At 38.7% G+C, this 12,522-nt stretch overlaps 1 protein-coding gene across 2 annotated transcripts in view; it reads left to right on the top strand.

Moving 5' to 3' along the window:
* Positions 1-12,522, top strand: part of LOC107740457 (nuclear factor of activated T-cells, cytoplasmic 3-like) — a 76,329-nt gene that overhangs the window by 14,251 nt on the left and 49,556 nt on the right. For both annotated transcript variants that reach the window (XM_016552907.1, XM_016552908.1), the window contains exon 2: positions 5,137-6,307. In XM_016552907.1, the coding sequence (XP_016408393.1) occupies positions 5,137-6,307 (1,171 nt within the window). The remainder of the gene's footprint in view (positions 1-5,136; positions 6,308-12,522) is intronic.

Below are 12,522 nucleotides of genomic sequence, written 5' to 3'. Positions count from 1 at the left end.
TAATGGTGTGTGTGTGTGTGTGTGTGTGTGTGTGTGTGTGTGTGTGTGTGTGTACGTGTGTACGAGGCAACAGACATCAAGTATACAACATGTTTGTACTGCACACAACAGTACCATTCAAACGTGTGGGGTCGGTAAGATTTTTTCTTTTTTAATAAATACTTTTATTCAGCAAGGATGCAAATAAATTACTGGAAAGGAACAGTAAAGATATTTATAACATTACAAAAGATTTCAATTTCCAAATAAACGTTGTTCTTTGAGCTTTCCATTCATTAGAGAATTTCAGCAGAGTAATGGCAGTTAAAAATTCAGCTTTGCCATCACAGGAATAAATTAAAAATGCAATAAAATAGGAAATGTAACATTTTTAAAATGTAATATTTTACAGTATTATTGTTTTTACTGTATTTGTGATAAATGAAGCCTTGGTGAGCATAAGAGACTTCTTTCAACAACAACAAAAATCAGCACTTGGAACAGTAGTGTTGGTTTTTGTAAATAAGATTTTGGAACTAATTGAAATGTGCTTTGTGACTACTTTTGCTTATAAGGACAGTGAGACTGAGGACAAGAAAATATACAGAGCTGGATTGGAATTTGCAATGCTGTCACGGGCACCACGGTGTCAGAGCATTTGCACTTGCTGTGCTGCAGCTCTAACACTTCCATTTTATGAAGGATGATGCAGATGTCATGTTACTGTATATATCTTTATCATGTGAGGACTGACACAATACTTTCATCATAGTATTCATTAGCTCTGCTAGGGAGGCTGGGAGGTCTTTTGGGGGAACAATCTGTTCTTGGAGAGCTAGTTATAGTACTCATTACTCATTTTATGTTATTCTCTATATCTCTTTCTCTCACACTATAATTTTAAAAAATATATTTCTCTTTCCACATCTTTATTCTCTGCCTTAAAGCTGCATTTCTTTGGCACTATTAGCCATTTCACACTTTTAGGTGTTTTTGCTTCCAGGATCAGCCATCGCAGGGTAAACTTGCTTTCAGTGAGAGCAATAAACTAACAAGAGCAAGGCCTGGAATAGGGTTGGTTATCGTTTTAATTTCAGCCATTCTGATTCCGAGTCTGCTTATTGATTTCGATTTTTAAGGAAAAACCTTGTGATAATACGGTGATGTGAATATAGGAAGGACAGAATGACTACAAATTTTGGTTGAAACAGGAACTGGTGAAAGCCAAATTGGTGCATTCAGTGACTGAATTTCTTACAACCAAAATTAATTTCTATATATAAAGATAATAAAGAAGCTTTTGAAAAGTGTCTCAAGCATCTCTTTAGATGTCCAACCTGAACCTTAAACCAGCCTCAAAAGTATCAGCCTGCTTTTCCACTGCTCCCAATGCTCACAGCACCCTCCATCTCTCTCATTCAGTCTTTTTTCTCCTTTATTTTATCCACCCATCATTGTATTTATTCATGGCGCTATGCTAATGAACTGGCAGCCAGCGTTTGGTGGATTAATCAAAGCCTCTTCTCCCTCATGAATGAAGTTCAGCATGAAATTGTGGGTAAAAAAAAACATAGGCTTTGCCTTTGCAGATTAACTCTAGGGATCAAAGATCTCACAATTTTTCTATGGAGTGTTATTCTGAACATTTTCAAGTTAGTATACTGCAGCATCTTTGTATTATATCACAGCATTGTGTGTGTCAGATTGATAGAGTAAACTCCCAGTGGTCTATTTCCCTTGGGGTCAGGGTTCACAGTTGGATTGACATGTTGAGTCTTGTGTGACACGCAGGTTTGTCCCCCTTCCTGTCTGTCAGGCTCTGTCGTCACAAATAGGCATGTCTTATGACAGGGAGTGTGTGGAGCATCTATAAATAAGTCAATCAGATGGAGGGGGATAGAGAGGGGTAAAAACAGAGAGACGAGAAATGGGGTAGAGAAACATAAATGAGAGAATTTTGAAAGAAAAAAAAGAACACTGGGTAAGTAAGTCAAAGGAGAATAAGTGAGAGAAAGGCCATGACTCCATTTACAACCCTCTACATTGCGAGTAAATCACTCGCATATGCGACTAATCTTCACTCTGGGTGACTAAATTATGTCTAATATTAGCCACTGGCTAATAAATTCTCAGATTTTACTCGCCAGTGTGTGAGTTGGAGGCTAAGTATAAGTTTAGCACAGATATATTTTCACTCGCCGAACACACTGACTGAGCGCTTCATAGTTTCACTCTCCGTCAAGCGATCTGTGCTATTTCTCAGTTCATCTGAATGGATGTGCAACGCACCTGTATTTGACGTACCGTGAACTCTAGTGTAAAGGCGCACACCTTGTCTCACACACACGCAGAAAGAGAGAGAGCGAGAGAGTCTACATGCAGAATTGACGCGCTATGAAAACGATATTCTTTGTTGTATTTTCCTGTCAAAATAACGCTGTTCCTTTGGAATTCTTCAGCTTATAAGAACTAACGGGTTCTCCGGTAGTGGGCGGAACTAATGCACAAGCGACAATCTCATTGGCTGACGCTCACCTATTATCATCCCTGTTTTGATTTCAGCAAATCAGTTCGAGCGAACGCACACAACCTGATTAATATTCATGAATCCAGCAGCTCATTAATCCTTGCAGAACCGTGCATGTTATATTGTTCTTATTAGTAGAATTCTAGGTATTATTATTATTATCATCATCTTATCAGTAATATTGTTAGTTTTTCCACATTTATTTTTTACAGAAACACTGAATAACCAAAAAAGCAGCACCACCAGTCCTAAGTTCAGTTAAAATGACTAATATGCATTCATACATGGTTTTAATTCTAATTACTAAAGTTCTACCATTAAATAATACTTGATTATCATATAATGCTTGACTGACTGATGTTAAGAATGTAGTACTTTCAGATATTTAAAAAGCTGTGCCATTTTACAAACATTTATATATATTTAAAACACACACATGCATATATGGTATATCAGTCTGGCGAGTAAACTAAAAAATTTACTAGCCAATGGCGATTCAATTGCCAAGGTGTCCGTAGAGGGTTGATTTACATTCATTTATTTAGCTGATGCTTTTATCCAAAGCAGCATACCAGTGGGGAATCAAGATGGTATTCAACGAGACTTGATTGCGTTGCATTGTGAAATCGCAACGTTGATTTTTTTTTGACTCGGTAGGGCTGTATGCAGCTTGTAGAAACACATCTCTCTGGCTGCTCACTGCTGTCTGGCCCTGTCAGGCTCCCTCTGCCCAGTCACTGGAAGCTCATCAATAACCTTTAATAGACCACAGGCACAATATGCTCTGTGGGTGTGTGTCTGTACAGTATTAGTGCATAATAGCCATCTGTGTGTGTGCGAGCTGGCGTTATTAATAGGGTCGGTCTCTATGTGGTGACAGGCTAAAGCATGCGCCTATTTGTGAATTTGTTTCCCGTGTGTTTTTTGCGCACGTCCTGAGATAGACGACATGTGCACGGGTTATTCCTCTTTGGATTTGAGCCCATCTGTCGCCCCACCCGAAATTCTCCCCATTGACTAACCCACCAGCTCTCTGTCTCATTATATCTGCTTTTAAATGGATCTGACTCTATGGATCTTGCTCTCTCACTCTCACTCTCTCTCTGTGCTTCTCACCCCTACCGTCCCCGTACTGAGATATCAGTAGTGTTTGTGCTATAATGCTCTTATTGTTAACCTGTTGCTAGTGTTGTAGCGTCTGCAGATTCCCCAGTGGTTTGTTTGCAGCTAGCCCGAGTCTTTCATTTTCAAGGCTATCAGAACAGCAGTCCAATAAAGGAGAGAGAGAGGAGAGAAAATAGCCTGTTCTCTTTCATCCCTCTTATCAGCAGACAGAGACCTTGAAGTGCCTCAATAGACAGTAATTATTTATGTGTTAGTTATACAAGCAATTACACTGTGAACTTTGGTAAATGTTATGCAGTTTCTATAAGTGACTTATTTTATGCACCTATCCTGTCTGTGTTTTTTAGTAGTTCTGGTTTTTAAAACTCTGTCCCTAGAATTGTAGAATGCTGTGGTGAAGTGATTAATAAAACTACTGCAAAATATTGATCTAACGAAAGAATAAAACTATCAATTAAAAATATTTCTCTGCAGTGCAGGCGTTTGGGATCTCTCCATCAATGCACAGCCACTGAAAAGAGGTGCCAGAAAATCACCGCCTTAACAACGACATTTAAAATGTTATCCTGGTTCTAAATCAGTATATCAAGCACACCTTATGTAAATATGCAGTTTTTTTTACATTTTTTTATATTTTCTATTTTGCATTGATCTTTTATCATATCTATTATGTATCTGTTTTATTTGTAAGCAACAATTACTTGAGTATATGGCATATTAAAGGCCTGTTCACACCAACACAAAACGTTCTGCACAGAAATTTGGGACAAATTTGAGATTTATTCATAGCTAAGTGAAAAAAAAAATACAGGTGGCAACCCTCTACATTGCGAGTAAAACATGAATCCAGTAGCTCATTAATCCTTAGTGCGTTTTATATTGTTCTTATTAGTATAATTCATATCATTATTATCTTTATCAGTATTTTTGTTCGTTTTTTCCCAATTTTTTGTTTTTTTACAGAAATTTAGCAAGGATGCTTAAAATTGATCAAAAGTGATGATAAAGGCATTTATAATGTTACAAAAGGTGTTCGTAGAGGGCTGAGGTGGATTAAAAGACAATGCATATTCACTCTCTCACAGTAGGTGTCTCATATGGAAAAGCAGAAATTTAGCTGTCCACAAGGGTATCAGTGCGCAGCTTTCCATTTCTGAAACCCACTTGCAAGTCGGACAGTATTCACATGTTTTCCAACAGCCGTTCAGATTTTTGTATTTGCTACACTGTTTGTCAAAAAATACCAAATACAAGAGTTGTTAACAGTCATTAATACACATTCTTTTAACAGATGGTCCACAGTCCACCTTTGTCATTCTGGGTAAGCGCATTGTCGGTAGAATGTTTTTTAAGGCACAGTATTTCTCTTCTGCATCATTCATGGAAATCCATTCCCTCAATATTTCAGAACTCCACTGGCTACACTGTACAAATGCTTATTCTGTCCCTTATTCTTCTGTCTGTTTCATCCTCTCCATGTTTTGTCTTGTTTTTGTTTTTTTTAGATCTAGAAACAGATGAAAACACATCATTTTACGTCCTCAATGTGGGACAACCTCCTTCAGTGGTGAACCAATCATACGGTCTCCAGCGGCATGGAGGCCCAGCCCAACTCCTTGCCACCTCCCCATCCCTGCAGGCCCACCACAAGGCCTATGAGCCCAGCTACGAGACCCAGGACTCTAAATACACGCCCACAGGGGTGGGCGGAGGAGGCAATGGCCCACCTAAGGCCTTTGAATGTCCCAGCATCCAGATCACCTCCATCTCCCCGAGCTGCCAGCAGGAGATGGAGGCCAGCGAGGATGAGATGAGAGCGAAGGGTCCGGATGGAGACTACCACAACAGACCTCTGTCTCGAGACCACCTGTACCTGCCTCTAGATCACTCGTATCGAGATTCATCCCTGAGCCCGAGTCCATGTAGCAGCCTTTCCTCTCGTAGCTGGTTCTCCGACGCATCGTCCTGCGAATCCATCTCACACGTGTACGATGACGTGGATTCAGAGCTAAATGAAGCAGCGGCACGTTTCACCCTGGGCTCGCCTCTCACCTCGCCTGGCTGCTCTCCACAGACTGGACCACATGAGGAAGTGTGGCAACAGCAGCATCACCATCATCACCCGGCCTTCATTCACTCCCTTTCTCATTCGCATGGCCATTCTCTCTCACCGCGCCAGTCGCCTTGCCACTCGCCCCGTACCAGTATCACAGATGAGAACTGGCTGAACCCTCGCTCACCCTCACGGCCCTCTTCACGTCCGACATCGCCCTGCGGGAAGAGACGCCACTCCAGCGCTGATATATGCTACCTGGGCTCTTTATCGCCCCATCACTCCCCGACTGCCACTCCCGGCCCCTCGCCCAGGGGGAGCGTGACTGAAGACACCTGGATAGGAAGCCCATCTATGGGTGTATCCCCTTTCCAGTGTTGTCCCTCTGAGGCTGACATCCCCTCCAAGACGAGGAAGACCTCCCAGGACTGTACAGCAGCAATCCAGTCAGGAAAGAGTGACCTGGGCATGGATGACTCCGGGAATGTGTCTCCTTTGCTTGACTCACCTGCTGAGGACGGCATGCACGGATTAAAGAAGGATGGATCTGGAGAGCAGTTTCTTTCTGTCCCATCTCACTTCACATGGAACAAACCCAAACCAGGACACACACCTATTTTCAGGTAAACTCCCTCTGCTTTGAAGTGACATCAGAGTAACCATTATTGAGTTCATGTGAGTGTAGCTCTACAATGCTTCTTTTTTGCAAGTGTTCATGTGTAGAGACAATAACTCTGTTCCGAAACCAGAGTGAATTGACTACTAAATTGTCTGCGGTCTTCTAAGGTAGCATCCAAACTGACAGAGAACCTCATGTTACTGATTTGACTGCAACTGTTTTTGATGGTCTCTCACATGTAGCACACAAATAGCACTTCTTAAAGCACAAGAGCCTCAACTTATAAATTATCTTAGTTTTATTGCCAATAAGCAATAATGCAATGGGAGATGTTAAAATCCTATATTTTTGTCCAAATAATGAAAACCTTGAGGCATCCTAGGTGTATATGACTTTCTTCTTTCAGACGAATCCAGTCTGAGTTTTATTATAAAATTGTCTTTGATCTTTCAAGCTGTTTAGTGCCACTCACCAGGTGATGCAGGGCTTCAGTCCAAAAGAAGTGAAATTAAAATCGTCCCGCAAGCTAGATTAAATTGATTATTACGTTTTGAATATGGATATTTTTCTTACAAAAACGCATCGATTCGTTAGAGGAGGCCTTTGTTCACCCCCCGTGTGAGACACTTTTTTTAATGGATGGACACTTTTTATTTCACTTCTTTTGGACTGAAGCACTGCAACACCCGCTGAGTGGCATTAAACAGCTTGAAAGATCAAAGACAATTTTTGATATAACTCTGACTGGATTCATCTGAAAGAAGAAAGTCATATACACCTAGGATGCCTTGAGGGTGAGTAATTTATGGCCTAATTTTCATTTTTGGGTGAACTAACCCTTTAAGCATCACAACATTATACTGTACAGTCTGAAATATGGATAATCATTTTGAGGTTTGCTAATGAATTATTAAATTCAAATTATTTTAAAATATTAACTATGTGAGGGATTAGGAAGGAAAACTAAATGCAAAAATATGGAAAAGGAGCATGCACAATAATAATAAACAATATCGATTTGTGCCAATAAATGTATAAATTTAACTACTTAATTGAATGGATTTCTGTATTTAATCACGATTCACACCTAACATTAAATTATGGATAGATTTTCACATTGAATCTCTTGAATTAATGTGGAAACAATATAAAGAAAGTATATATAGAAACAATATAAAGAAATATCTTCAGGAAGTAAAAATGCAGATAATTATTATTTTTAAACAACAATTATTTTTAACACAATAAACAGCAAATATTAATCTAAAAAAATCATTATTTAATCTATTACTAATTAAAATAGTACCAATATATCACGCATCCTTGCGTTCAGATAATTATTAAGCATGTTGCTAAGCTAACAATGCAATACTATAAGCACAAATAATACCTAGGAGGACACGTAAAATTGTTTACTATGGAAATAGAGCTACATATTTCTGAAATAAAAATATGTCTATAGTCTGTTATTTATCCATTTTGGAATTTTTTTTTTTTCTTTTTTTTTTTTTTACTTAACTCATTGCAAAGTATTCTGAGGTTGTCTTAAATGATAGCTCGCCAAAAAATGAAAATTCTTTGAGTGTGATCATTTATTTACCATCCCATTTTGACTTTCATTCAACTGTGGAACACAAAAGAAGATATTTTGAAGAATATTGAAACCATTTTGATGACTGGCATTATCTTTGATTGCATGGTCATAATAATATTTTTCAAGACTTCATTCACAGAAGAATGTCAGTTGAAAATAAGGGTGAGAATGACATATGGATGAGTAAATCATGACAGAATTTTCACTGTTGTGGGAACTATCCCTTTAAACGTGAAGAATATATGTGAATCATTAAATAATGACAAGCCTTTATTTCAGTGATGCTTTACTTTACTGATAGTACCTCACTACTTTTAGAACAGATCCAGTATACATTTAAGAGTAGCATGATGAGGCAGTTGAGTGAACTGAAGAACAGAAAGAGTTAAATGTGTGTCTGCTATCCATATCAGAGCATCAGATAATGCCTGTGTGTGTGTGTGTGTGTGTGTGTGTGTGCACGCATGCTAGTCAGAAGAAGACGGCCTATGTGTGTACCCTGGCCTTTCCTTTACCCTGGTTTTCCTACCCACAATTATTCTGTTATTGACCGCACCAACACAACACAGTTTTTAACTCAGTCAGGCCCCTTCATTAATTATCCACAATGTATGCTATACACCCTTGATTCCAAAGTCGCATAAGAAATAAGCACATAGTCACAGAACGTGCTCTCCTCCTCACAAACATGTAAAGAAACTTCCAGCAGAGCAACATGTAGGAGCAGTGTTGACTTTACGGCCGTACCTTCATACAACAGAGACATGATACCTGATCCCTGTTATATGAGCCCACAGCTCTGCTGTCTGCCATCGGACCTGTTTGTGAGTGAGTGTGTGTGTGTGCTGACTTCTCCATCAATCAACAGCAATAGAAAGATCTAGAAGCTTGTCTGGTTTAAAAGATGGGTTTGCTATGGCGGGGTGGGTGAAGTTGGCACAGTATTAAGCTGAAGTCTATAGCGGGTCTAGTTTAGGACAGCCGGCTAAACATAACACACTTTCAGATGAAGACACACACCTGCTTGCCTCTTAGGACTGGTCGATGTATCAAATGTACATGATGTTTTTGCTTTAGCTTTTGGCTGTTATGTTTCATAAAAATATTCATATGCCTTTCTTGCAAGGGTCAGGCTGTCACTGGTCGGCCCAGATTGACAGCTGGTCCATCCTGTCAAAGCTGCCAGAATATGTTAACATTTTGGAAATAAACAAACTGCATCTGTCATATGCAAAGTAAACATAGATCACATGCATATCATCATAGTTCTTTTATATAATGGGGTTCATTTATTTTATCATTCTAATATGCTGATTTGGGGCTCAAGAAACATTTCGAATTATTATCAATGTTTAAAACAGCTGTGCTGCTTAATATTTTTTTTGGGAAACAGTGATACTTTTTTCAAGATTCTTGGATGAATAGAAAGTTTGAAAGAATAGCATTTTTTGAAATATAAATATAGTTTTTGATCAATTTTATGCAATCTTGCTGAATAAAATTATTCATTATAAAAAAAAATCCTTACTGACTCCAAAATTATGAATGGTAGTGTAGATGCAGAGTAGTGTGAAGACATTCTTGAATAGTGGTGTTGATTTAAACCTTAAATTGGTGTTCATTTTGTGTACAAGAGTTGTGTATGCATAAGGCAAGTGTTCATTGTCATGAAGTAAAGCCGTTTGATGTCCACAGGCCACTAGTCCACTATCGTTAGGCCACTACTGTCACACACATTCAGCCTTCTCGCGTTTCCCCTGACGAACCATCTCACGTTACCATGACAGCATGAGGAGTGAGGGGTGATTGGGAAAGAGAGAGGATGGAGAGGATGTGGTAGAGAGCTAGACTAAGACAAAAAAAAACATTCACTGATCACTGATTTACCCTTATGTCATTCATAAATTGTTTCACTAGTCATAAGTTTTGCATATCTTTAAATGCGTAGTTCACCCAGAAAATTAGAACTTGGTCATCATTTACTTACTCTCATGTTGATCCAACCCTGTGTGACTTTTTTTCTGTGGAACATTAATGAAGATATTTTAAGAAATGTCTTAATGCTTTTTTGTACATGCAACAGAAGTCATTGGTAACCAAAAGTGGTTTGATTACCACCATATCCAAAATATCTGATTTGTTTTCAGTAGAAGTAAGTCATATAAGAGTCATATAAGTTTTGAACAAGGGTTTTTTGAAGGGATTTTTGGGTGAACTACCCTGTAAAGTAAGTTCTCACTGAACTGCTCTGCATCTTAAAGGGTTAGTTCACCCAAAAATGAAAATTAGCCTGTGTTTTACTCACCCTCGAGGCATCCTAGGTGTATATGACTTTCTTCTTTCAGACGAATCCAGTCGGAGTTATATTAAAAATTGTCCTGGCTATTCCAAGCTCTATCATTGCAGTCAGCGGGTGTTGCAGTTGAACAGTCCACAAGTCGTCAAATAAAGCGCGCGCATCCATAATAAAACGTGCCTCACACTGCTCCGGGAGGGGGGGTGGTGAATAAAGGCCTCCTGTAGCAAAATCATGTGTTTTTGTAAGAAAAATATCCATATTTCAAACGTAATAAACACTTTTCTCTCACTTCCGGTATCTGTCATACGCGGAAGCCGTTCCGGCGGATGACATATGACGTAGGGCTGGGCGTGCGTTGTTTTTAAACTTGTAGTCAAGCTATAACGTATTTGATATTTGTCATGTATGACTAAAATCATGCAAGGATTAAAAACGAATTCTGAATTCTGATCATTTTAATTTTATTAATCAAAATACAACGCCCACAAAATATTATTCTGTGTTGGGCTTCCGAATCTCCGAACGCGTGCATGTTGATCAGCTTAATTAAACAATTATATTGTATACATGGTTTTAAAAAATCTGTAAAAAATTTTGCACTGAAATGTGCGCTGAAGGAATTTGCGTATTTTAATTATACCTGTCATGTTTGTGGTTTTTCATCATTATGAAGTCTGTTTAAATAAATATTCAGAAACCCATGCAGTGCTACTTTTTGTATTTTTTCTGTTTAACTTTTATTAAACTGCAGATTAAAATAGAATAGGCCTATACCCTAAATAAGGATAAATTATATTGGAACACATCTCCAAAATAATCGCATACACAGATGCACGTTGCCATTACAGTAGTCAGCGCCGAACAACAGGCAAATAAAATATAAACTGAGGTTACAAAAGTGATTCAGTCAAGATCAGTGAGGGATTTTCTTTTCTTTTGTTCTTTGATTCCATTAATGACTGGCGGCAGCGGCTGCTGTCAATGCACGGATCCAATACACCCTTGTTTTCTTTCTCCGCTCTTTACGTTCACTTAAGACATAACCAATTGTATTTATGGGATATTTTGATACAATTCTGTGTGTATTTGTCCATTCGAATGTGTAAGAACGCGAGAAAGAGAGCTCAGTCCAGTGTTCGCGTATACAAGAGGCGGCTTTTGTTCATGCGTTTTGTGTGTCTGTGCAGCACAGAAAACGGCGCGCGAGTGCAGAAGTGAGTTCTATTTCGTCTTCTTGCAGTTGAATCTTTTGAAATCACAATAAATGCGCATACAGGAATCGAGGAGCAGAATCGAAATGTATAATTTTATAACAAGTAATTTGATTCCTGACCTTATGCATCTGATCTGATTTCTGAAATTGGAATAGCTTTTCAATGCCCAACCCTCCTACTAAATTATTTAATTCTTGCATGCAAAAAGACCTGTATGGTGACTATGGGGCTATGTCAAATATTTTTTACAACTTACTAAGTTTATCATTTGTAATTTTTTCCCGATAATGTCGATAATCACCTGTTACCTGACTGTTGACATCGATATCGCGATACTTACGAGACATCGTCGATATACGATAATATCGTCATATCGCCTAGCCCTAGTATGACGTCGGCGTTGCGTGATTAGTGACGAATACAGAGAGAGAATTCGTCACGAATTAGAAGTACAAACCGAGGATTTGCAAAGAAAAATGTCGGAGTATTTAGATATGAACCAAGAGGAGACTGGTTTTCCTTTGCTAAAGTAAGGAAACTTTGCTTCCTTTGCTCCTATTGTGAGACTAGCATACATGCTGCGTCATCCGCCGTAACGGCTTAAGCGTATGAAAGACAGCGGAAGTGAGAGAAAAGTCTTTATTACGTTGAAATATGGATATTTTTCTTACAAAAACGCATGGATTCACTACAGGAGGCCTTTTTTCACCCCCCGGAGCCGCGTGAGGCACGTTTTATTATGGATGCGCGCACTTTATTTGATGACTGTTCAACTGCAACACCCGCTGACTGCAATGATAGAGCTTGGAAGTGACAGGACAATTTTTAATGTAACTCCGACTGGATTCGTTTGAAAGAAGAAAGTCATATACACCTAGGATGCTTCGAGGGTGAGTAAAACACAGGCTAGTTTTCATTTTTGGGTGAACTAACCCTTTAAAGGTGACATATACTATGTTATTGACTATATTAGCCTTTAACCTGCCCTCACAGAAGCATGTTGCAACATGGTCTTTGTTCACAAGTCAAATTTCTAATTTTTTATTCCAAAGTCTAAATTTCTTATTTTGAGAACATATTTTAACATCTAAAGTAGCATAATTCATACGCTC

Source organism: Sinocyclocheilus rhinocerous, unplaced genomic scaffold, assembly GCF_001515625.1.
Source record: "Sinocyclocheilus rhinocerous isolate Xijiao unplaced genomic scaffold, SAMN03320098_v1.1 scaffold225, whole genome shotgun sequence".
Taxonomy (NCBI): domain Eukaryota; kingdom Metazoa; phylum Chordata; class Actinopteri; order Cypriniformes; family Cyprinidae; genus Sinocyclocheilus; species Sinocyclocheilus rhinocerous.
Note: the sequence above shows the minus strand (reverse complement) of the source record. Positions and strands in the feature narration are given on the sequence as shown.